Raw genomic sequence first — 27,106 nt, 5'->3', positions numbered from 1 at the left:
ATTGTTCCCTCACAAAACATCACAGCCACATCAGAGGGGGGGAAACCGGACTCTGAAGGGGACAGGGTGATTCTGGAAGGGGGAAGGCAGAGCTGGGCAGAGGTTCTCAGCCCTGGTGTTCGCTAGATTTACCTGGGAGGTGTACCAACCACCTGTGCCCGGGCCATCCCCGGCACTTTCCAAAACATCACACAACCCTCTGCCCAAGAGGTGCCTTTTACCTACACTTCACCCTTGTGGGCACATCACCCTCGGAGCATTAGTCCTAGGCTGGGGCTTGACCCAGGTCCACCTGACCACAGAGCCCAGGTTCATGACCATCATACTCCAGAGCCTCCCAGGGATCCACCCAGAATCCAGGTTCAACCCTCCCCCTATGCCTCCAATAGAAACCTATTCCCATGTAATCCCCGTCACTCCGCACAACCCCTGGTGATTGAGTTTTCCCATTTGGCATTTTGTTTTGATGTTCAGGGCATAAAGGGCCAACAGCTTCCCCCAAGCTATTTCTCCTCCGAAGCAGTGAAATAGCTCAGCAATTTGGGAGCCATTTAAAATGCATTGTTTTGCTGGGGGACAGTGTTGGGGAAAGTGCCTTTCTCTCTTCTAAATCCTAGCACACAATGCAGCAGGCTTCCAATCACGGCTTTTTTCCAGAGTCTTGTTAGTTACTAGGCCCAGAAGACCTTGCCCTCACACTGTGCTCCCGTGCAGGACAGGGGCCTGACATGCCACAGATTGTGCAGGTCACCAGGAGCACAGGGTCAGGATCACGGAGACCTGAGTGCAAACCTGGGCTCTGTCACGCCCCTGCCATGTGACCTTGGCTAGGAACTGCACCTGGGCACCCTCCTCTGGAAAACAGCACTCCCCCCACTACCTCCCTGAGTTACAGGCACATGAGGATTAGGTGAGAGGAAGCCTGCAAAAGGCCCCCCACAGACATTGTTTACTCAAAAAAATAGCAGCTGTTATTACTAAACACTGAAGATGATTATTACTCAACCGCAGCCCTAATCTTTGGCTTCTGCAAGGCCAAGCCCTTCAATTAGACGACGTGCAGAGGACCCACTGCTCACAGAGGCCGGGATGGGCTGCTCTAAGAACTCTCCTGATGGCGTGGCCTCCAAAACACAGTCTATCAGGCCCAGGAAACAGAAAACATAACAAGTGCTGAGGCTCAGGCCCCACCGTCAGTACTTCTGGCTCCAATGGCCCCAGGCCGGGGTGGTTGCTAAAGCTGAGCCTCTGCTTAATTCTTTCCCTCACTCTTCCCTTCTCAGAGTCTCAGTTGCCTCCCCGCTCACATAGGTGATGTTAGGCGAGGAGACAATCCCCAGCCCGTTGAGAGGACCACAGATGCGCTCTCAGTAAAGTGGGGTGAGCTGATGGGCACAGATGCAGCGTGCTGACAGTCACAGCCATGCCTCCCAGAGAGCTGGTGCTGCCCCATTTCATAGCTTCCATGCACGTCATGGACACGCGTTTATTGGGCACCTACTCTGTGCCAGGCGCTGAGCGGGCTGCTGGGGAAGCAGTGGGCTGAGAGTGGCACTGCCCTGCCCTCACGGAGCTGCCACCCTGAGTGGACAGGATGAGGGTGGGACCTTGAAGAAGGAGCATCCCTCAGAGGAAGTGACAATAAAACTGTCACCTGAAGGATGGCAGGAGAGAGAAGTGGGCACAGAGTCTGTGGGAATCCCTGAGTTAGAGGACCAAAGATGGCCCATGTGTGTGGAACAGAGGGAGAGGGGTAAGGATGGGCCAGGACAAGGGTAAAGATGCAGGCAGCGGTCGGAAATTCATGCCACAAATATTCACGAATGTGGCCTTGGCAGTCAGGAGCATGGCCACTGGAGCTGGAATGCTCGGGTTCAAATCCTGCCTCCACCACTTATAAGCTTTGTGACTTAAAAAAAAAAATTTTTTTATTGACTTCAGAGAGGAGGGAGAGGGAGAGAGAGAGACAGACACATCAATGATGAGAGAGGCATTGATCGGCCGCCTCCCGCACACCCCCTCCTGGGGATCGAGCCTCGAACCCGAGCATGTGCCCTGACCGCGAATCAAGCCGTGACCTCCTGGTTCACGGGTCGACGCTCAACCCCTGAGCTACACCAGCAGGGCAAGCTCGGCGACTTTAGGTTACATACTTAATCTCTCTGTGCTTCAGGGTCTCTGTCTCCAAACTGGAGGTGATGATAATACTGTCCACCTCCAAGAGCTCAGGGGAAAATGAAATTAGTTAACTCACGTACACCACTTAGGAGAGAGCCTGGAACACACTGAGAACCGTACAAATATTTGCTATGGTGGTTATTATGCACCAGGTGTTGGCTCAGCCCCTCGCCAGCTAAACAGGAATACTTATGTCTCTAACTCCGAATGCTTTTGTGAAGGTCCAACGAGCACGTGTAGGTAGAATACTTGCATTACCTGACACCGCGGTGAGCAGGCAGCCCAGCTCGCCGCCACCACTATCGATCTTTAATCATCATGAGTGCTGGGCAGAGGCTATGGCATTTCCAGGAACAAATCTGCAACCAACCTACTGTCCAGGAGTGGGAGGGGCGCCCTCGGGGGAGGTGCCCCCTCGCTGCAGGTGTGCAACTCAGGGCTGGGCAGGGCAGGGCAGCTGGACGAGGTGCCCTTGCACTCTAAGAATCCATGATTCTTCCCGTCTCTAATCTCCAACGATTTGTGCCCGTCTAAAAATTTCCATGAGCACATCCTGGAAGCTTTGCTCCCACACAGCAATCCCTTCCTGCCTGCTCTCCTGACGTGGCAAAGAGACATCAAGTCCAGACACCTCCTGTGCCCCAGGAGCTGACAACATTTGTAAAGAGCACATTCTTCAAGTGTGTGAAGAGGTCACCTCGGGCTGGTCCCAGCCGTCTCTGCCCTCACAGCATAAAGGACACTAGTAGCCCCCTGCACTGACCAACACAGAGCCCAGGGAGTCCGATGAGCGACTTCTTAGGGAGGTGCCTTTGAAGGAAAAGACCGAGATCCAGCCCAAGGCCCGCAGGGTCTCTGAGCATCCAGTCTCTCCTCTCCCCCTCTCTCCTTGGGTACAGTTCACTGGTGCCCTCTAAAAATAGCAGTGGCTATTCAGGGAAATGCACTGTGCTCTGTTTCTGGGGATGCAGTGCAGGCCTCCTTCAAAAATAGAACCCACATCAGGTGCCCTTCCTCGCTCCTGGTCTCTCCCCACCCGTCCCAGAATCCTTCGGGACCCAGAGACAGGGCGGCAGCTCCAGATGCTGGCGGAGCCAGAGCTAGGTTCTCACCCAGGTTTGTCTCCTTCCAAATCCTTTGCTCTGTTTCCATTTAAAAAAAATTATTTTCCTTTTACTTTAAAAGTAACATACATTTCTTTAGGTATTATAAAAAACATCGAAAGGTCATCTCACCATCCAGAAATAAGCACTAATTTTAGTCTATTCTTCCCCTCTCTCCCTTTCTATATAATACATACACACACATCTTATTTATAGAATTGGGATAGCGCATTTTATAGCTTTTTTTTTAAGACTATCACATCAAAGGTATTTTCCAGTGTTACTCAGTATTCTTCCACAACACAGTGTTTTAATGCGAGTATAACATAGAGGTTAAGCACATAAACGTTGCTTCAAAAAGATCTGGGTTCAAGTCCTGGCTCTGTCAACGTATGGGTTTTGTGGCCATGGGCAGCCACGTAGACTTTTTCAGTCTCAGTTTTCACATTTATGAAATGGGGTCAACAACAGTATCCATCCTGTGATTGTTATGAAGATAAAGTGTGGTACTTTTCTAATAACTGCTCAGTGCATGTGTGTAACAAATGAACAAACTCTATTGAACTATAATTGAGTTAATGATTCCCTTGTTGATAGTATTTAGCTTGTTTCTAACACCCGTGTTCTCCCACCACTCCCTCTGGGAAGTTCTGGAATTCACAGAGGGCTCTGATGGCAGCACCCTGGTTGGCGACCTTGCGGATTAGTTGCAGATTCGCTAGTAAAAGGAGAATGGAGGGTGCGAGCCGGCAAAGCCTCACATATGTGCTCTCCCATGGAGACTGGGCTCTCCCGTCCACACAGCCTCACTGAGCTCTGGGATGATGCAGCGATGCCGGGCTCCCTCTACAGCTTCCTCCTCATGTGTGAGTCAGGGCCCACACCTCCAACCTACAGTGGTGCCTGGACGAGCCCCCCACTGCCCAACTCTGATTCTCAGCCAGATTCCATCCAAATCCAATTCCCTAGGAGGTTTAAACAGCTTTTTCCACACTCAGATCCTTTCACTGGGCCTAGAAGTCTTACAAGCTGGGCCCTGATGAAGAAAACAGACTTGGAAGGGTTAGGTAACTTGTCTGTAGTCACACACAGTTATTAGTCAGGCTGCAGTCAGAAGCTCGTTATGAGCTGAATTGTGCTGAATTGCACCCCACTTACATGTTGAAGCTCCACCCTCCTCAGAGTGACTATATTTGGAGATAGGGCCTTTAAAGAGGTGATTATGGTAAAATGAGGACGTCAGTGGGCCCTAATACAATATGACTGGTGTCCTTGTCAGAAGGAGAGATTAGGACAACACAAACACAGGGATGACCAAATGAGGACACAGTGAGAAGAGAGCCATCCAGAATCCAAATAGAGAGAGGCCTCAGAGGAAACCCAACCTCCTGGCAGCCTGATCTTAGACTTCTAGCATCCAGAATTATGAACAAAATAAATCTCTGTTGTTTAAGCCATCTAGTTTATGCTATTTTGTTATAGCAGCCTGAACTAATACAAAGCTTTAAAACAAAACCCAAACTGAACAGCTTAGACGGTTTCAAAGTAATTTCATATTTTTTGGTTCTTTTGAGTTTTACATGTGAGTGACTTCATGAGGTAGGAAGAATATGTTTATTCCCATTTGGCTAAGGGAATTAATGAGATATTGTATATAAAGTGCTTAGCCCAGTGCCTGGCAAGAGGAGGTAACTATCCTTCTCACCTTCAAGTATCTTGCTGAGCATTTTAAGGGGAAGACTTATGAAGAGTGGGTGGAAGCTACAGGAGAGACAGGTTTTAAACTCCATCCAAGAAGGAGCTGCCCGAGGGTAGAAGTGCTGCTTCAGGAGGGGGAGCGCCTCTCCCAGGACACACAAGAGCAGAGGTAGGGTAGTTGATGGGTCCTGTGCTACAGAGCAACAGTTCTCACTGTGATGTGGGAGCAGCAGCATTAGCATCGCCTGGGAGCTTGTCGAAAATGCAAATTCTGGTGCTTTACCCCAGACCTACCCAATCAGAAGCTGCACCCTGTGTTTGACAAGCCCTCCAGGTGATTCTGGTGCACAGAGAAGTCTGAGAACCAGTGGGCTTGAGGAGACAGGAAAGGACAGGCAGATTGGAAAGGACGAGCTGACCTTTAACAGAACCAGAGACGCTGGGATTCAGGAGGACACTGATCTCTCCCTCTGCTCTTCGCTTTTCCTTTAGAGGCCATGGCCACACAATTTCAGCTGGGACAGCTAGGGTTGACAGGTATCCTGTGGATAAGCTTACTCTCCATTGTGAAGTTGGGAGAAAGCTGGCCAGACTCCCATAGCAGCTAGTGTCCCCCAAGAACATGGCACAGAAGCCACATCAGTGCTGGAAGGGGTCTTGGGGATTTAGCATTAGAGCAAATCTGGCCCAGAGAGAGCAAGGGTCACCCAAGGTCACTCATCAGAGTGATAAGGCCCGGCCTTCCAGGTTTACCTATCACCACTGTGTGGCCATATTTGGTACCCTTGAGGGACGTGAGCCTCCAACAAAATCACTGGGGACAACTTCTATTTTCCTTCCTCCTCCCTCTGGCTCAGCTGGCACATGGATGCCTTTCAGTTCTAGGCTGATCATTCTTGACAGAATGCTTCAAAGTCAAGGTGGGGGCAGGAGAGGACAAAGCTGTTCCTCTAGGCACAAGCACTATCTCTGAACTTTGTGCCAGTCAATAGTAGTTTGTGTCCATACTGGGAGATTATCCTGCCTTGGAAATACTTCTACCTGAGGCATTACAAGTGGTGAATAATCTGGTTGCCTCAACACCCAGTCTTGCCCAGGAGACATGCTTGTCAGACTTGTTTGAATCAGCCCTGGCAGGGAGTAAGCTCGAAGGATGGGCACTGTTATGCCCCACAAAGCTTTCTGATTATGGAGAAAGGCCATGTTGTGAATGGTCTGGTCTGGTCTGCAGGAAGGAGAGCTTTCATTTTAACTGGTACAGCAGAGACCATTGCTCGGGCCCAAGGACACGAGTAACTTCAGAAGCAGAACATTGGACAAGAGAAAGATTATAATCTTGGCTGGAAAGTTTGGGCTTAGCCACTGCTATTCTATCATCTTGTGGGTGAGGCCCAAAGTTTGCATTTCTAAACAATATTGATGCTGGTGGTCCAGGGACCACACTTGGAGAACCACAGGCATGGGTACCCTGCCTTGCCTTCTTCATGGGGTTCTGGTGATGGCTCCTTTGGAAGGCCTGTGTGCCTGTGCAGTGCTACCATTTCCCCAGCTGTGTAGGAGCCTTGGACCATCACTTACCAATTGGGTCTTGGGTTTCCTATCTGTAAAATGGGAATAACAACTACTGTTTGCACCTCAGAGTGGTGAGGGTGAAAGAGTATTTTAAAGCCAAGGAGTTGTAGAAATTGTAAAGACTATTCAAATGTAAGGGGGAGCAAACATTTATAGGCACCTACGATGAGTCAGAAGCTCTGACATGAATAAAACAGAATTGCTGACCTCAGAGAACCCTGGGGTAAATGGAGAAGTCAGATAAATGAACCACTGACATAGTTGATGCAGAGATCACAGTCAGCTGTAGAAGAATAGAGAAGAGGAAGGGCAAGTGGACTTTATCCTCAGGACAAAGGGAAGCCATTGTAGAGTTTTAAGGTGGAAAGTGAATGGGTCTTAATTTGTTTTATGGGAAGATCAATGTGGGCTGGAGAATGGATCATCAGGGTGGGCAAGGCTAGAGGCAGAGAGGCAGGAAGACAGTGCGGAGGCTGCTGCTTTGGTCCAACAGTGAGATCTTGGAGAGAAGTGGATGCATTTGAGAAATGAGAGGTACAGGACAAAGCAGGTGGCAGAATCAAGATGGAAACCCAGTTTCTGGATCATAGACTAAGATGGGGGTACTGAGGAAGGGGTTGAAGTGGAGATGACGAGGCTGTGCCTCCTGTACCCACAGACTGTGACGCTGCCAGGAACAGATACCTTACCCTGAGGGCCACTGCCACTCTCACTGCCAGGTCCCCCTCACTGTGAGGGACCTCCCCCGGTCCTCCCTCCCCGTGCCCTGGCATGACTGAGCTCTGTGGTTTTCTGCGCCTCCCACATGCAGCTGCGTCCTTCCCATCCGTGGAGTCAACTCCAAAATGAACAACAGCAATCAGCAAGCAATCATCATTTTACTCCCTCTATACAATGCCTGAGTGTGCAGATAATGTTTGTGATTGTTACACAAATGATGGCATGAAAATTGGGGCTCCTGCCAAGGAAAAGGAGGGGAAAATCCTATTTAAATAAACTCAAGTGGTTCAGACCCAATTTGAGGCTTCCTTACTGAAGCCTGATAAAGTTCTCTGCCCCCAGACCTCCACAGGGTGGGGAGGTGACTTGTAAGACCCTGCCAGGGTGGGACAGTACACAGTGGTGGCCCCTGGAGGCTTTGGGAATTGCTGCTGCAATGGAACTATTATGGCATCTGCATGAATTCTGGGCACTAAAGAAGGGCAGCTCTCCGGGCCTTTCACTCAAATCTTAGCTCCCAGCCAGCTCAGAGGAGGTGGTCAAGAAGTTCTAGGTGATCTTAAGAGCACCCCAGGGAGAAAGGCATGGACTAGAGGAGGCTCATAATGATAAGCTATCGCTGCTACTTTGCTCCAAGGAGAAGGGACTGCATCCCTCACTGTACCAAAGGCTTTATGAAGCCAATTGTTTTACTTAGCCCATCCTCACAACTGTCCTAAAGAGTGGGTGTTATTAATCTCATTTCACAAAGGAATAAAATGGAGGGGAAAGTTATGATCTCACAGCTAATAAACAAAAAACTGGGATTCTAGACCATTTTGCTTAATTCAAAAGCCCATGATTGAGCTATATTTAAAAACAAAACAGATGATAATAAATGTTGACAAGGATGTGGAGAAACTGGAACTCTCATACAATGCTAGAGCCACTTTGGAAAACAGTGCGGCAGTTCCCCAAACAGTTACACACAGAGTTACCATATATCCAGCAATTCCTCACAGAGGTATATGTCCAAGAGAAATAAAAATATATATGCACACAGAAATTTGAATGTTCATAGTAGCATTATTCATAATAGTAAAAAAGTCAAAACAGTCCAAACAGCCACCAGCTGATAAACGGATAAATAAAATGTGGTATAGCCATACAATGGAATATTCTTTGACAATGACCAGTAGTGACGTACTGCCCTGTCTGGGGCGTTCAGTTGGTTGGAGTTTCATCCTGGACACCAAAAGCTTGTGGGTTCGAGTCCAGTCAGGGCACATACTTGGGTTGCGGGTTTGATCCCCCGTAGGGGCATGTATGGGGAGGCAACCAGTCAATGTTTCCCTCTCATTTTAATGTTTCTTTCTCTCCCTCTCTCTCTCTTTTCCTCTTTCTCTAAAAATCAATAAAACATATCCTTGGGTGATGATTAAAAAAAAAAGTTAGTGAAGTACCATGCTACGACATGGGTGAACCTTGAAAACATTCTGGTAAGTGAAAGAAGCCAGTTACAAAAGGCCACATATTGCACGATTCCATGACATGTGCAGAGTAGGAAAATTCATAGAGACAGAAAAGAGTTTAGTGGTTGCCTAGGGCTGGGCTTAGGGAGACATATGGATCGACTCTAATGGGTAAGGGCATTTTGGGGAAAATGATGAAAATGTTCTAAAACTGGTTGTGGTGATGGTTGCACAACCCTGTAAATTTACTAAAAATCAGTGAATTATACACCTTAAATGTGTGAATTATAAGATACATGAATTACATATCAAAATGTTATTTTTTAAAAGCCCATGGTTGAATATTAAAAAAAGGAAAGAAAGAAGAAAACAACCACGATCTTCCCAAGTGAAAGCATCTAGGATTATTATTCTTTCCATTCCTTCAATAAATCCTGAGCCCCTAGAATGTGCCAGGCACATATCTTTGGGAGCTTTGACTAGGAGCCCCTAATCTGGATGGAAGAGACGAGATGTGAGCACAGATAATCATGACACATGGGCAAAGAAGCCAAAGGAACTTAAATAGGAGAACGCTATTTCACACCTGGGTTGGCAAAAATTTTCAAGCTTGACATTACCACGTTGGCAAAGATGCACAGTCCCAGATATTCCGATACGCTGCTTGAGGGAGCATAAGAATGCTGGTATAATTTGGGAAGAAGTTCAACAGTGTTTAGTAGAATTGAAGATACATGTGCCCTATGATCCAGCCACTCCATGTACCCCAGGGTATTACTTAGATAAACTCTTGTACATGGCACAAGAGGACATGAGCGAGAAGGTCCATGGCCACACAGCTCACACCGGAAGACTGGAAATAACCAAGCTTATTCGCAAGAGAAAAACTTGATAAACTGCTAGTGATACAATGGATTATACACAGGGCATAAAATCCAACAAAATACAATGATCACAAAGTTCAACAACATACCAAACGATACTATCCTACAGTGTTTTAATTCTTCAATTGTGTGGTGGGTATTTGGATTTCTGATGTATTATTTTTCCTACTTTTGATGCAAAGAATATTTCATAATTGAAATAAAGAAAGGGAGGAGGCAGGAGGTACCACTCCCTCTGGCCCACTGTGCAGCCCAGTGTGCCTGGAGAGAAGGAAGCCCAGCGTGCGCAGCTCAGGGGGACAACTGAGTCCAAGGCTCTGGGCCCCTGGCAGGTCTGGTGCTTACGAAATGGAGCTGGGGCACCTACTTGTTTGGAGGCCCGAAGCCTCACATTGGCACAGAAAAGCCCATCCAAGTCCTTCAGCCTGTGCGTAAAGTGTTTAGGGGAATCCGTATTTGGTAGCAGAGCCCTTTCTGAAGTCTGGGCGTGGGGGTGGGCTGCCCCCAAATGAAAATCACAAAGAAGGCAGAAGGAAAGGAGGTCATGCTTCAAGTAGACAGAATGAAATTCAAAGTCGCAGCAAAGTGGCTGCCTGAACCGCTGGAATAGAGAATGCCCGGGAAGGCCACAGGAAAGACTGGGCACTTTCTCCTTCCTTGAGGCTGACGCTGTGTGGGAATTCTGTGGCTGGTGGGTGGATAATGAGGCCCTGATACGATCTGCCAGGTGCAGGGCAGACAGCTGTTGCCCTGGCTTCCTGTGTGCCTCCTACACTCCTGCCCACAGAGCTTAACCTTCTTTGCCTAAATCCCTGTAAACACCCATTATGAATTTCTTAGTTCTGGGCAGAGCGTGGGGCAATGACAGATTCATGCTACACACATCTACTGGGGTCTGCCTGTCCCTCAGACACCCTGCCCTCCAGAGGTCTCAGCTGGGACAGTCAGAGATGTCCCCACGTGCCCAGAGAGCTACACTGTGTGCTGAGAAGCGGGTGGGGGCTCTGTGGCCCCTCACTGTGGGAGAGAGACCGGAGCAAGGCCACGGCTGGGCCAGAGCAGGCTGCCGCAGAGCTCACCTTCCAGATGGGCCTGGGAGAATGGGGAAGGTTCTGACAGGTTCAAAGTACCCAAAGGGCTCCCACTCTGAGGGAAGAGCCGGTTGTGCAAGCCCAGGGGCCAGAAGAACCATGATACAGCTACCAACACTGCTGCTGCCAATGACGCGATCACGACTCGATCAAGAGCAGGAACTACGGGCGACGCTGCGCCACGAGCTTTATGCATACATATCACTGTGTCCCAACAACAGCAGATGGTCATATCACCTTTACACATGACGTCACATGGCACAGAGTGGTTAAGACACTGCTGCAGATGACACTTCTCAGAAACGAGGAGAGGTAGGATTTGAACCCAGAGACCCAGTTCTTTGCAGATAAACTCTTCTGAGAAAAGAATAATACAGGGCCTTCTATGATACAGTAAGAAATTTGGGCTTCCTCTAGAGGGCAAAAGGAAGCCCTAAGAAATCACCAAGAAGGCTAGGTCACAAGCAGACCTCTGTTTTAGGGACACTATCCCGGAGGGCACCCTGAGCACAAGCGCCCTCCTCCACATCTCTGAAGGCCTAACTCCTTGGTTTTATCATTTTTCTTCTGAGCTGCTTCCTTATTTTGTATGTTTCTATTCTGGCAAGCTAATAGTAAGCTTGTTTTGGAGATTTAGGCAATGCCCCTTTCCATAACTGCAGGCACCCGGTGAGGTTTCTAAACCAGCGCTCACAGGAAACATTCTCTCTGCAGAGTGTTCCAGACCCGCTGAACTCCACAGCGTCCACTCCTGCTCCGTCTCACCACGCGACCGTCCACCGGCACAGCTGGATCAGCACCACCCCATGGCCTCCAAGACCAAGTGCAATGAAACATCGGTGGCTGGTATTTCTCCAAACAAGGATTTGGTCTTCCCAGAGGCTCCTGGGTTCTCCCCGTGGCCCCGGGCCCAGTGCTGTCCAGGGCCTCTGTCCCGCTCCGGGACATTCCCACACAATGAAGAAGGACTCAGCTGTTGTGGTCAGTGGGTCCATCTAAGCCCTGGCTCTGCAACTTGCCACCCGTGTGAGCTGCGAAAAGCCGGGTGCCTCCTTGGCCTAGGGCGGGAGGAGGTGGAAGGAGAAGATATCAAAGGTCCCGCTCGCCCTTGACCCCTCCCGGAGAAACTGCAGGGGGTGGGCAGAGCACACCCTCATCTCTCCAGCTGGGATGGCGCGCCCCCCCTCCCCTCCCCCCCCCCCCCCCCGTGCCTGCAACCATGAGAGCACATGCAGAAAAACCCCGGCCAAGGCCACGTGCTTCACGAAGCGAGGGGTTGTCTTAGTATTTTATAACCTATGGCTCCTGACCACCTTTCGTATGTGTGTGCGCATGCTTGCATGTGTGTGTCTCCCTTGGCAGCAGGGGGTGGGGGAGGTGAGGGCATGGGGGGTGGGAGTCCGAGCTGCGGGAGGTGAGGGAGCTGGGGAGCATCTCTCCGGACCACGTCTGGATTTGCTAGGCTTGTGCCCCGACATGTTCTGAACAGAGATAATGAACCTGCTCAGACACCGCCCCTCACAGCACAAGACAGGCCTTGTGGGAAGCAGGGCAGGTGTCAGAGACAAGGCGCCCTGCCCGGCTCCGCAGAGCACAGCCGTGCTCCCTGGTTCACTGGGTTGGGTGCTGCCATCTGTGTGTCAGCGACATGGAGGTGGTGACATGCTAGTCACACCTGACTTGAATAGGCCCAGACAAGAGCTGGGGCAGCAGTGGTGCTGGGAGGATGGTGGGAGGAGGGCGACAGCCATGCCCACTGCTAGAAAGCAGGGCTCTTCCCTCCCTTCCTCGTGCCAGGTACTGAGATTTCAAATTGAACCAGCCTCTGACCTTGGCCCTAGGAAGATCCAGTAACGGCAGAGGGAACATGAGCCCAGGGTTGGACGTCAAGCAGGGTGAGCTTGAATTCAGTCATCTGGGGCAATATCCTAACGTCTCCCAGCCTCAGTTTCCTCATCTATACAATGGGGATGATGATGCAGAAAATAGCTGAGTTGTGAGGGTTAAGTGTGATAATGCAGTAAAACACTTAACACATTATTTAATAATGTTAGCTATCATTATGGGGGGTGTAAATTAATCATTGCACATATATAAAATGAAGCCCTGTCATGGGCCAGGCATTATTCTAACCTATGCAGGCTCTCACAGGACACAAGTGAGGACGCTGAGAAAGGGGAGCATGGAGCGTCAGGGTAACAAAGAAGAGCCACCCAACCCTCCTTTCCGGCTCTCCTGGCTCTTCTCCGCCCCCTCCTTTCAGAGGTTACTCCCTTCCACACCTGGCTGGTCCCAGGCCAGCGGGTTCTTCCCTAAATGGTAGAGCAGAGCCTCAGAGGTCAGGAACTTGACTTGAGGCCCCCAAATTAACTTGCACCTCATGGGACAAAACCCCGCTCTCCCTTAAGAGACAATCACTAGTAGGATTTAACTCCGCTTGGATGTCCCAGCTTTCTTGACATTAACTGCTCCAAACAGGTTGAATATTAACTGTGTCTCTGAAGGCAGAAACAGAAAATGTGGTCTTTGAAAACTCACATGGATCGAGCACCCAATCTCTCTCTGAGATAATTCCAAGAGCTCCTGAGACATTGCATATTCACATGGTCCTAGAGAGGAGGACTCTCCTACGTGAGGTGTTCAGGGAACGACTGCCTGAAAACAGCTCCTTCAGCAGGAGTCATCAGCTCCCGACCCTCTCCTGTACAGGTGTGTGCAGGCTGGACGGGGGCAGGGATCTCACACCTAAAAATATTGATTACCAACAAGTGCCAGTATGTATTTACATGTATGATTTCATTTAATCCTCAGATCAACCTTGTGAGGGGAGATGTTATTATCTCATTTTACAGATAAGAAAACTCAGTCACAGAGAGGTTAATATGTCCAAGATTATACAGGCTGTTAAATGAAGGAGGCAGCTTTGAACTTAGGTCTATCTAGCTCCAATGCTACTGCTCATTCAGTTACATCTGTGATTGTCAGCCTTTCCTTTCATTATAACTCCATTCAAACCCTGCGCCTCTGCCAAAGAAACTTTATAGACATTTTTTCCAAATCTCTCCCCTTTCCTATGAAATTTTAATACTGAAAATATACAGTATATCCGTTTATGTACTGTGGCCCTTTGGAGGATCGCAAACCATTATAAAAACTAAGATGTTTTTCACCCCCAAGCCCCCAAAACCAATTTTGCCTCCTTGAGATAGTGCCCTTGTTGAAATGCATATATTATACCAGTGGTTCTCTAAGTGGTGTCCCCAGAGTGAAAGAGGGCAGTGCTCACCCACAGGCCAAGACCAGGAAAGGAAATGCAGTCAGACCATTTCTTCTTGAGTGGAGTGTTCAAGTTTTCTTTGGAGGGTCTGGTGATTTGTGATCTTTCAGTTTCCGGATTTGCTATCTGTTCCTTATAGTTTAGATTCACTTGCCACTCCTATGGGAAATGTGGATGAAAAGGGGCCACATGCTAACCTGACTAGCTCAGGGAAGTCCTGCATGGTGGCCTTGCAAACTCAAAGACCAAAAGTAACCACAAAGGATGGTCTGAAATGAAAACTTTTTAACTAAAAGCAGTTTGTGGCAAGTAGTCATGTCCTAGGCTGGCATCTTCCCTGACAAAGGTCAATCTTTACCTTAACTGAGTCTGTAGCTTCGCATCTACGGTAACATACCTTTGGAATGTCAAAGTAATTTTCCTTTTTCTGGACCCCTCAAAGCACACACACTGCTATGCGGAGGCCACAAATCCTCTCATTGTTATTGAGTTAATTGTTGACTGTTAACTACCCTGCACCCACCTAAGTAAAAGAAGTCTGTGTCTAATCACTTTACTTTTTATCTAATCCCAGAGGTTTCCTCTTTGCTTTCTCCTGCCTCCCTAATCTATCACCAATGGATTCCATGTAACCTACTTACATCTGCTCTTTTGACTGTAATGTATAAAATAAGGTGCTAAACTGCCATTCTCTGGAACATTATCGGTTGAGATTTTGCTTCCTGGCAATTGTCCACAGTTTGGCTCAATAAACTCACAAAAATTCTCTAGGTCTAAATGTTTCTTACATTGACAGAAGCCTGCCTAGAAACTCCCGACCAAGGTTGGGTTAGCCTCCTTTCCGAGCAATGATCCTTGTCCATATAAATGTTCTTGTACACAGGGGAAGGGCTGTGGCTTAGCCATCCCTGTGTCCCTAAGCCTAACTTGGACATTGCATGTAGTAAGTGCTCAGTAAATGCTTGTGGAACGAATGAGCCAATGGGCAAATGACGTTAAGAGCTGCATCTGGGATGACTGGGCCACAGCAATAGCATGCAGGCATGCCTTCGGAATGTGGTATCTTCCGGGAATGTTTTACAACACCAGAGTTTTCATCTGGCAATATCTATAGGTCATGTGCTTGGTCATCACCCCTGTGAGGCTGAGACAAACGCAAGCTGAGGAGCTGGAACAGTGATGGTGGTAACACTGAGAGATAGGGACTTGGCCTATGGCATGGAAACTTCCTCTCAGCTCTCTTGGCATACTGAGTAGATCTTGAAGCAAAAAATAAGATAAACTGCCAAGGAATAATAACCAGGAAAATCCGAGCTAATGAAATCCCATGTTCGCACCAACAAAGGACAGCGGTGGCCACTTTAGATGTCTGTTTCCAGGGTTATGGCTGCCACTCACCCTAAGGAATTCCCTAATGCAGGACACGGGAAATGCTACATTAAAAAAACAGACTTATTTTTAATATAGAGCTGAGCTGTCAGGAACAGAAGGAAACCTTCAGAGGTCACAATAAGCATGGAGAGCATGAATCCGTAGAGGTTCCCAAGCACTGAGCGGGTGACAGTCCTTGGTGTTCTGGAGCTTTTACTGTTCAAGGCCAACAAAAGAAGCAAAGTCAAAGTCCTTTCAAAGGTGGAATTCAAACTGAGATCCTCATGTAAGGCGAGGACTCCAAAAGGAAACATTTATTCCACAATGAAAGGCTGAGTAAGAAAAAACCCAAATCCCACCCTATAGAAGGAGAAGGTAAAACTTGACTGTGGGGCTGGGCAGACAGGGGTTCGCAATCACAAACTGGCCCTCACGTGGGTCTCTAACTTGAATACATGTTACCTTGTGGCCAGAAAAAAACCCAAGTCCAAACTGAGAATTTAATTTAAAGGGACCCCACATAGGTGGCCCTCCAGCCACCTGGCAGAAGCAAATGCAGATCCTTCCTGGAGCAATGCATTTTCAGCTCAGGCCTCAGAGGAGTCCCAGAGAGTTTTAACAATTGTGAACCGCAATTTAAAAACATCACAGAGCACGTGGGGAAACAAGCTGCCATGAGCAAGAGACAGCAGAAACAACGAACAAACGAATCATACCTATGAACACTGCAGGTAATGAGATGATCAGATTCAGGAAGTGAAATAAATGTGAACAATATTTAAAATAGATATATGGACAGTGAAAGCATAAACAAAGAACAGACTATCAAAAAAGATAAAGCAGATTGAAGGATCCACCAACTAAAACTTCCAGAAAGGAAGCTTCTTGAGGCTGTTGTTCTAATGACCGGCAGTTATCAGAATGAAACTTGGCATCGGAATCAAAGAACTAAAATGCTGTGTGATCTGAACCAATCACTGCCTGTCTCTGGCCTCAGTTTCCTCATCTGCATATGGGAAGGTGGAACAAGGTCACCTCGTAAGTCCAATACTATAAACTAATATGCTATAATACAAAAGATCACATGTACTGGGTGTGTGCCTGGTTTTTTGTGCTAAGCCTGATTATAGGCATGTCACATGATCTTTTAATCCTTGCAATAGCCCACTGAGGTACAGGGCGGGCTCTCATTATACCCATTTCACATATTAGAAAACTAAAGCACAGAGAGATGAACTAACTTTTCCAGAGCCCAGAGCTGGTAAGCAAGGCTTGGCCTCCATTGGCCTGATCCCAGTGCCTGCTCTATTACACGGCACCATGTACCCTCTACCTTGCTTGACTCCTAACATTTGGGATTCTAGCCCCAGGATCCGCTGAACTATCAGCAGTTCTCCCCTAGCAGGGGTGGCACAGTGGCTAGCACAGGCTGTTAATAGCAGCCAGAATACTCATTCCAGTGGAGCGGCAAGAACATCACGAAGTTAACTATCAACAGCAAATATTATTAAGTACCTCCTATGGGCAAGGCCTGCGCTTATTTTAGACAAGAGCTATTTATGACAGAATAGCACACGATGACAGATTTGCTGGGGCTCACTTTCCGAACACCCATTTTTGGGAAATTTCTCATTCCTAGAGCACTTCTCTGAGCCTTGGTTTCCTCATGTGTAAAATGGGGATAACAGTACATCATTGGGTTGCTGTAGGGATTAAGTGAGCTAATTCAAGTCGGGCGTTTAATGCGCACACCATCAATGTTAGTTCTTGCTGCTGTTATTTTTGTTATTTTCAACCCAGTGGGAAGAAGGTTCACTTTGCAGCAGATTCCAGGCTCCCCCACTTCCCAGCTGTGTGACTTAAAGTCATTGACCCTCTCTGAGGCTCCTCGGCCCCATTTGTGAATCAGAAATCACCATGTTTACCTCACTGGTAGTTGTGAGGGTTAAATGGGCTGTGAAATGCCTAGCGCAGTCGCTGACATATAATAGATACTCAACAAGTGTCTGTTCTCCCCTGTGGAGCATTTTCTGCACACTCGGCTTTCCCACCATGGTTAGAACCCACAGAGGCACAGGATTCTGTGCTTAGCTTATCCATGTTGACTCACTGTTTTTTTTCCACCAAGGGAGCTTTCACGAAAACTGTGGGGGGTATCTAAATGCTTCCCTTTCACAGAAGAAGTCAAGGCAATACAGGGAGAGAGGTCCACAGACTCAGAAAAGGACCTTCAGGCCATGACCTTGACTGCTTTGGCAAAACTGGCCACTGAGATGTGCAGCTGAAGATGCAATTAGGAAGCAATCCTACCATTATGAAGATTTGGTCATTGAATCTACCAAGGGTAATGACATTGACCTTCCCATCTGGAAATTAACCAGGCATTAGGCTTATAAATGGTTCTGCAATCATTTTGAACTCCCAGGACTACATAGCAGCACCACCCCGAGGATGGGGACAGGTTAATAAGGGTCAGAAGGGAAGTGACATCCACAGCAGTGGTCGTGTCATTCTGCCAACCCCAACCATGCAGGCTCTGGGGAAGGACATCGAGCTTAATCTCTGGCACTTTGGGAACCCTCTTAGGTCCCCTGATCTTTCTTCTTCCTCCCTAAGGCCATCCATGTGCTCACTCAGCCCAGGAACATTGATTAAGCAGATACTGGTGCTGGAAGATGATGGTGGCACAGGAGGGTGGTGGCATTCTGGGTGCTCTGAGTGAAGAATGAAGGTGAAAACCCAGGGAGGGAAAAGGGACCTCAGAGGACAGACAAATGGTCTGGGAAGAAAAGAGCCTGAAGCCAGCACAAGGATATCCGTGGCTACGAAAGCACTGCTAGGCTCCGGCACCCCATCAGCCAAAGTGTGGCGCCCGGCCGGGGAAGGACTCAGCATGTTCCCTCTGGAAGGACAGCACAGTGTTCCCAAACTGACCTAGCTCCAAACCCCAGCTGCACCACCTACTAGGACATCTATGTCCCTGAGCAAGACACATGTCCGCTTGATCACTGGAAAATGGGGATATTCCTATCTCATAGAGTCAAAAACATATAGGCTTTCCAATGAGGGTGAAGCATGCAATATACCTATCAGGTCCTAACCATAGTATGAGTTCCACAGATGTTCATTTATCCATGTTTAACTGACACAATTGCACCATACGTGACAATATAGTCTTAGTCGCATAAGCCTTGTGTGCCTTATTTAATATTCATATAAGAACTAGGGTGTCCCAGTTAAGATTATTTCTCCAATCTGACCCACAGGAAAATGATGTATCTGTCCCAAGACCTTCGTCCACCCAGGTTCCATCACCGAGGGCGGATAGTCCCGCCCCGGCCTGAGCACTCAATAATCCCTGAGGGAGTAATAACTCCAGCTAACAGTGACTCGGGCTTAATATGTTGATTGTGGCCATGTCTTCTATGAAAAGCAAGCAATACAAAAGTGAGGGCTATTGACCATCCTGTGTGTGCAGAGACACTGCCAGACTTCAAAAGGGAGGAACAAATAAGCATAACTGGTGTTCCTGTTCAAGTTTCCAAGGGCTAAAACGTATACTTAGAAAGATGTGATAGAAACACATTTTACTAAGGGTGTGTAGCAGTAAATACTCTAGGTCAAATCAGTGGCGCTGAGCTCATGTGGAGTCCTGAGGAAAGGAATGGCTTGCTTTCGAATCCCAGCCCTGACGCTTACTAGCAAGGCATCCTTGGTGGGGGGATGCCTCAGTTTATTCGTCTGTAAAATGAGGAAAATACCACCTAAGGGCTGCGATGATTAGATGACATGGTGGATGCCTGGCCCACAGTTAGTGCTCTCCCTTCGCTGTTAATATCTCTCCTCCTCCTCTTCCTCACTTCCCCTTCTTTTCTAGATAACTAATAATACTTTACTTGCTAGTGAATCAGAATTAGCAGCGGATGCCTTTATCTGCATGTTGGTGACACAGTACAGACATATTTGCATACCATCGAGGAGATACTTATGCAAAAGCCTTCAATATCCTTCTTCTCATTTCGTAAACGAGAATAACAGAAAGTCTCAGGCCTCCCCCAGGAGGCCTCAACCTCCCAAGCACTCTTTTGTTGCAATGCTCATGCCTGTGAGACACAGGAGGTGCTGGTGTGGAGGAGGGATTCTCCCAGCCTTGGGGATGTGAAGGATGGGAAGAAAGGCTTTCCAGAGGCAGTTACACCTCAAAAAACCTAAAAGCAAGCGCGGGGAGGATTTTGACAAGTAGACCAAGACGGCAGAACGCATTCTGGGCCAAGAGAAGGTCATCTGCAACATCCCAGGGCAGCGAGGCTCATTCCAGGAGAATCCCGTCCCTTCTCCATGAACACTGTCCTCACCTCCCTCTCTTCTAGACTCACAGTGACATCTCCCCACTCCCTGCTGCACTCTGCAGCAAGGATCTCACCTCTTGCACCCATAGTTTTCAAAGTGTGGCCAGAGGATCACCGCACATCCCGGAGATCCTTTTAGAACATCTGTGAGGTCAAAACTATTTATGATAATGTTATACCCTTTTCATCTTCATTCTCTTAGGGGTACACAGTGGAATCTTCCATAAGCAGACATAGCCTCTATTAAGCCAACTACTAAAGAGATTTGCTATATGCAAAGCAGTGTAACCTCATTCATTTCTGTTTGTTTTGGAAAAATCATTTTTTATAAAAACGTGTTACTTATGGTAATGTAAGGGTTTATTGTCATTACTTTATATAAGCTATCAATAACAAATTTAATATTTTTTCAGTGCTAATTACTAGCATAACAAATTTTGATAAATATAATCCATGTAAATAAAAACTCTTTGGGGTCTTCAATAATTTTGCAGAGTCAAATAGGGCTCTGAAACCAGACAGTTAGAACCACTGCTTTAAGGCATACAGTGAATTGGGCAGAAGAGGGCACAGCGTACAACTGGCCCTTCTCAGATGGTAATTTCTGCCCATTGCTGGGAAAAGACCCACAGGCAGTCTGTCCCTGGCTGGACATTTCTGTTGTGCCCCCTACTCCCTGTCCCTCCCTCTTCTTCCCCTTCCTGTGAAAACCCTCAATGGCTGTTCAGGCCCCATTTCTCTCCTAGCTGTGACCTGTTCCCAGGCCCAGGGAGGCCTGTGGTCAGGAGGCTTTGGTGTCAAACAGTCGGAGCCCAAACAAATAACTCAAGGTCTCTGATTTGCATTTCCCTGATGGCTAAAAGTGTTGGGTACCTTTTTATATGCTATTGACCACTTCTGTGTTTTCTTTGGAGAAATGTCTATTCAAACTCTTTGCCCATTTTAAAATTAGACTATGTGTCCTTTTATTAATGGATTGTAAGAGTTCTTTATATATTCTGGATAAGAGTCCTTTATCAGGTCTATGATTTCAAATATTTTCATGGTTGTCTTTTCGCTTTCTTTATGATGTTCTTTGAAGCACAGATTTTTAAAATTACATGTTTTGTCTTTTCCCACTTTTGCAGGTGCCAAACCATTGCCTAATGTAAGGTCATAAACATTTAGGCCCATGTTTTCTTCTAAGGGTTTAGAGTTTTAGCTCTTAAATTTAGGCCGATGATCCATGTAGAGTTAATTTTTGTATATGGTGTGAGGAAGGGGTCTGACTTTGTGCATATCCAGCTGTCCCAGCACCATTTGCTGAAGAGATGGCTCAGTGTCTCTGATCCTCAGTCACCTCATCTCTAAAATGAGCTTTAAAAGACCACCTTGCAGGGTGGTATGAACATTCAATGAGATAGGAAAAAGTACCCCATGGGGTTCCCCAGCACACAGCACACAGCCAATGCCTGTAACTGAAGGAATGGACAATGGATTTGAAAGTTCTCTGAAACACTGGTCATCATTACGACCATTTGACCACAGATTTTCCATCCCTAAAGGTCTTTGACATTCACAGCCCCAACTGCTTGTCACAGAAGCCCAGGGCCACTTCTCAACAACCCCTTTTCTGGATGGCCCTGATAATCTTTTTCTTTTCCCTTTCCCTTTTCTCTCCCTTACTTTCTATCTTAATTTTGCATTAAATGTTCTTGGTCTTAGCTATTTAATCGATTTATAATTGTTAACCCACTCAAATCTTTTTTGGCAAGTTGGTGGGAAGGTGTAAATGAATGAATGAGTCAATCGATTAAAAGGTCCCCGATTTAAAGTTAGTAAAGTGAAGCCCCTAACGTGATCCACAGGCTACCCTACATGTAGGCATCAGAGGAAGGCCTGTGTGGCGCCACCTCCAGCACTGTCTACACGCTCCCACTTCCCCGCCCACTCTGGAGAGATCCTTTTAAATCGCATCTCCCTCCTCCGTGGTGTTTGCAACACCTCCCAATTTAGTTTTCTCTCTGAATTTCATTAGTGTCCCATTTGCCTCATCTTCCTGATCTCCGAGGAAGCAAGAGGGGCCTGACTTGGCAACAGGGCTCCTGCTTCCTGTCTGGGGGTGAGGGGGACACGCAGAGGAAGAGAACTGGGGCCCCTGGGCTGCAGTTCCAGATGGTGCTCTCGTCCATTAGGCTCAGGACAAGACACAGCAGCTGGCCCCCAGCTGTGCACCAGGCATGGGAGCTCAGAGACCAGGAGCTGTGCTTGCCCTTGAAACCCCAGCGACACAGGGATGGATGGGTAATGCCTGTGCCATGTGGGCAGGGCCTTCACCCCCTGGGCTGGCAGAGCGAGCGGGAGAGAATGAGGGAGTTAGTGTGGAGAGAAAGGCAGTGGGGCATTCAGGAAGAGGGGTCAGAGATGCAAGGCAGGGTGGTAGGAACAACAGCAGTAAGGAACAGCAAGGAATCTGCTGCAGTGATTTGTTTTCCGCTCACTCATTTGGTGCATATTTACTGAGTGTCAGGCAGTGCTCCAGGCATAAGAACACTGTAGGGGACAATACAAAGTAAGCCCCTGCCCTAGTGGAGCTTACGTTTCCAATGGGAGAAGACAAAAAATAGACAACTAAACTTTCAATGTAACATATAATGCATCAGATGAAGATACATGTGATGTAGAAAAGATCGGATGGAAAAGGGCACAGGAAGGACTGGACTGGGAAGACTGCTCCTGGCACAGGGTGGTCAGGGCGGGTCTCCTGCTCTCAGCTCCACTACGTCCACCTGGCTCGTACCACTGGCTTCCCGATGCTCCCTGAGCAGGAAACGCACTCACGGTCAGGACCTTTCAGCCTGCTCACCTGGATGGAGACTTAGAGGTCCGTTCACTGCTGTTCCCTCTGCCTGAAGAGCTTCCCCAGGACTGGAAACAAGGCTTCAATGCCTTGTGCCCTGAGGCGGGGGGTGGGGGGGTTGTTCATGGTTCAAGGAACAGCAAAGAGGCCAATGTCCCTAGTGGGTCACTGTGGGGCCTTTGGCTTTTCCTCTGTGTGGATGTGGAGCTGCGGGAGGGTGTGGAGCAGAGGGGTGATCTGCACTGACTAGTGTTTTAACAGATATCTTGATGCCAGACCCTGGGGGGGGAAGGGTGGCAGCAGAGCTCCGTAAGGACACCACCACGACAATCCAGGTCTGACAGGGCAGCTTTGACCAGTGTGGGGACAGAGGAGGTGGTCGCTTGTGCCGAGGAGGGGAGAGAAGTGACGGGGTCAGTGTAAATACAGCACAGGGTGTAAGGGGAGGAATGGGGGACAGGAGGCTGGAGGGAAAAGAGACACTCTAGACAGAAGGATCTACCTTTGCCAAGACGCAGATTCAAACCCATCCTGCCAGACTCAGACACTGCTACCTATATTTCTGCAATGTCCTCCCTCCCTCCTCGAGTTCAACAAGCCTTGCTCTGGGCCCAGCCGTATGGGCGGCACCAACATAGGGATGAGGGAAGCATGTCTGGGCTCCCACTCTTAGAGAACGCTGTGCTCACATACTGTGACACCTGCAAGATGTTAGAGGGCCAGTGGGAGGAAGTCCAGATGGGTGATTCAGAACAGGAAGAGGAAACCACGTTTCTTAGGTTTAGATGGAGTGGGGGAGACAGAATTCAAGTTTTTTATTTTAACTTCACATCATCACAAGTGAGCGTGGATGGGACTGAAGAGTCACCTTCTGCTTCGTTACCTTCCCTCGATGAGTGAACCTCAGTTTTCTCATCTTAAAAATGGAGTTGTAAGAACTTCCTCATGGACTTATAGAAGTTATAAATAAACCAAGTTCTTGGCACAATGCCTCAATAAACGTGAGCCCATTTTACCCGTCCCTCTATATGAAAAGTTAAAACTCTTAATAGATGTCTTCAGAGAACCATATGCCTCTACTGCTGAGCATATGTCCCAGTCTGTAGCTATACATTCTCTGAGAGCAGAGGCTACCTTTGGTTCTGTTCCCTGTTAAATATATCCCCAGAACCTCACATAGTGTTGGGACTATCATTTTTATTCAATATGTCTTTGCTGAATAAGTTAAATAAATGACTGAATCGGGTAATGTAAGGTCCAGGCTCCAGTGCTTTTTAGCTGGGAGACCTCAGAGAAGATGGTTAATTTCTCTGAGCCTCACTTTCCTTACCTGTAAAATGGAAACAATACCTACTGTGGTAAAGGCACTTACTACTCATCAAATAGCCAGGTCTTCCCACATCTCCCAGAGCCCTACATATCAGGCAGAAGCATGTGACTAGTTCCGGCCCATGCGCTGTACGTCATTTCTGGACTGAAGCATTTTAGAGCCAGTGCTCAGCCTCCCAGTTATCTCTTCCCTGCTGCAGAGACCAAGGTGGCCACAGGCTCCAGGCAGTACATCTAAAATGTGGCCGAGCTCTCATCAGCCTGCTCCTTAGTCACTAGGTAGAGCAGAGCCCTCCACTCACCTCAGTGAGCTGTGTAGCATGAGCAAGAAATAAACCTTTGTCATGTTAAACCCCTGAGATTCGGGAGTGAATTTGTTACTGCAGCATAACTGAGCCTAGCAGGACTCAGACATCTCCCCTGCAAGACTGTTTGGAGGATAAGAAAAAGTGTGGGGTTCATAGTAGGTTTTCAATAAAGGGCTTGCTCCCTGGGTCCTGGCTCCTTTGCTTCTTCAGCCTTTTTCCTGGTGTTCCAGCCCCTATTTACGATTCCACCTTTCGCTGTGCCATATCCCTTCTCTAGCTTGGAACATCCTTCCACTTTTCCTCTCAACCCAGGTGCTTCCTACTGTTTTTGTCATTGCTCTTCTGCATAGCAATATAAAGAGAAGCCTCCAGAGAGCCGGTCTGGCCAGCTGGACCAGGCCCCCAGACCACCTGTCCTCTGGGCAGCTTCCCACTCACCTCCTCCTGCTCCATTTTCTATATGCCTCTGACTCCACTCCATCTCAGGACCCTGCCCGTGGTCTCCTGGATCCTAGGCTGACTCTGATCGCCACTGCTGCCTCTGTGCTCCTGAGCTTGCAAGGTGCCTTCTGGCTGCCAGCTCCCCTGTCACACTGCAGCTGGATGCCTCGCCCTTGCCTGCTCTGTCCTCCAACCAAGCTGGCTGCTGGCTGTTGGTTGGGTTCTAGCACCCACAAGTCCTCCGACTGCATCTGCTTCCCAAGAAGGCCACCTCCACTCTGGCCTGACCTCCTCCACTTCCCATGCTACTTGGTGGCAAAAGCCTTCAACAAAAAAGCAATCACAGTTTCAGATTCCAAGATGGACTCTCTCATCAAGACCACAGGCTTGCAGTTGATGATGCAGAAAATCAGAGTGGACAAGGGGACTGACCTGGCTCCATGTCAGCACGTTCTGAAGAGTCAGCAGTATCCGTGGGCCATCGGATCAGGGAGGACCAGGCGGGATCCTTTCTGTTGAAGCAGAGAACACAGGCCCAAGTGAGTGAAGCGGAAAGATGCCCCCAACCATTCTCACAGATCTTTCCTCAGCAGTCATGGCAAACACACAGCACGGGGGAGATGGAGTCTTATGGCCAATGCACTGGCCCCTGCAACAGTTCTATCACTGATTCAGGAGAATAAACCCATCACTGAATCTCTTGGAGCCTTCCTGTTCTGCCCTGTAAAATGGGCTGATCATCCCTGCGATAGGCCACCTGGGAGTGTTGGGAGTTACCTGGGCAGAGTTCCTTACACAAAACAGTTCTGGTCCTGGCGCCTTCTTGCTTATTGCATTGCAACCTCTAGCAAATCAGTTTCCCTCTCTGAGCCTCTGGTTCTTCGTCTGAAAGAGGAAACCTCTGAACTAGGTGACATGTAAGGTCCTTTCTGTCCCTAGAATTTTATGACATTGAATTTGATTCATCTCTGATCTCCAATGCCTAAGGAGATAGCTGTACGCAATAAAGGTTTGTGAAATGCATAAATCCTATCCCCCTCAAAGAAGGGTGAGGGGAAGCTCAAAGGTTTTAAGTCATTTGCTTTGGTGATTGCAAGAGGAGGAACTGGCATCTGAACACAGGTCCTCAGAGATTCACGATGTGGGTACTTTGCTCTACACCAACCAGCACACTCACCCACTGAGATCACCACCAAATGCCTTCTTATGTAAAAGACCATTGGGCTGCAGAACAAGGCATTACGAATACATTCAGGTATCTGAGGCAAAAAGTCATTACTCAAGAAATTCCTTAAATACATATTTGCCAAATATACCAAGGATCCTAGCTAAAAGACGCTATTATGTATTATAAGGTGAGGAATTACTGGTAATTTCCATTAAAAATGAATTTCTCCAAAGTGTGAAATTTTCCAGCTTCATCTGCATTTCACATATTCCTTCACTGTGAATTCTCACTGTTCTTAACAAAACATAACCGCATTAGGCAGGAACACTCGCAGGCTCTGCTCAAGTGCAGTGTCCCTTCTCCCCCTGGGGGGAGGGGCCAGGCTCCTGCGCACCCCCAGGGCAGAAGACATGCCAACCAAAACAAAAGGAACAAGGCAAGTTTGGAGGTAAACCTATAAACGTCCTTCTAAGTCATACCATATTAGCGAAAATAAAAAATAGGCGGTACGCCATATAGGGTAGGACTATCATTTTATGCATGGTGAGTTGTCAATAATGGCAATAGCGCTCCTAATTTCTATTCACCATGCCTCTCTCATTACAGGTTTAGCCTCTGAAGTTTCAGAGATCAGCAGGAACTTGCTTTGCTGTAACTGTGGGCACTTCTTCTGTGCTGGGGCCTCTCCCCGGGTGGACTTAAGGACTCAGAGCTGCTGGTTTTGCCCTCAAGGATCCTGCTGGGCTTCTAGTTCCACCCAGGGACTTGAACGAAACACTTAGGGTCTTCCTCAAGCCCTCTCCCTTGTCCAGGGGATACTAGTCCACTCTGCCTCCACAGCTTGGGCTTTAGATCCCCGTTTGTGCCTTCTGACCCCTCCTCTCTTAAAGGAGCTGCAGAGCTGTAGTTTTACTTGTTTCCTACCCTCATCTTTGCTGAGGCTTCAGGGAAAACCTCAACTTTTTTCCTTCTGTTTATTTCCTTTTCAATTCATATCCCTGAATTCCCTCTTTTTCACAGGTCCTCTAATAAGCATCAAAAAGACTGTTTATAAAACCAAAATACTCATGGGTTGACCAAAGGTTTTAGAAGTATTTATATAATAGCATTTTTGTAGAGGGGAAATCCAATTAGGAGAAGAGTATGGCATTCATTCACTTGCTCATTCATTCATTCACATACTACATGTTATACAGGTTACACTGAGGACTCAAGCAAATCCTGCCCTCTGGAAGCTCACAGGCTGGGAATAAAAATAAGAGATGGCCACAAGTAATTATAATGCTTGGTTGTTTTATAAGAGAAATATGATAAAACCCCATGAGAA

The 27,106-nt window shown here is 47.9% G+C and overlaps 1 protein-coding gene across 1 annotated transcript in view; it reads right to left on the bottom strand.

Moving 5' to 3' along the window:
* TENM4 (teneurin transmembrane protein 4) overlaps window positions 1-27,106 on the bottom strand; it is a 660,554-nt gene that overhangs the window by 417,881 nt on the left and 215,567 nt on the right. The window contains 1 exon segment of the mRNA XM_087821630.1: window positions 25,044-25,123. Coding sequence (XP_087677756.1) covers window positions 25,044-25,053 — 10 coding nt within the window. The 5' untranslated portion in view covers window positions 25,054-25,123.

This window comes from Miniopterus natalensis, chromosome 11 (assembly GCF_054644295.1).
Source record: "Miniopterus natalensis isolate mMinNat1 chromosome 11, mMinNat1.hap1, whole genome shotgun sequence".
Lineage (NCBI taxonomy): Eukaryota > Metazoa > Chordata > Mammalia > Chiroptera > Miniopteridae > Miniopterus > Miniopterus natalensis.
Note: the sequence above shows the minus strand (reverse complement) of the source record. Positions and strands in the feature narration are given on the sequence as shown.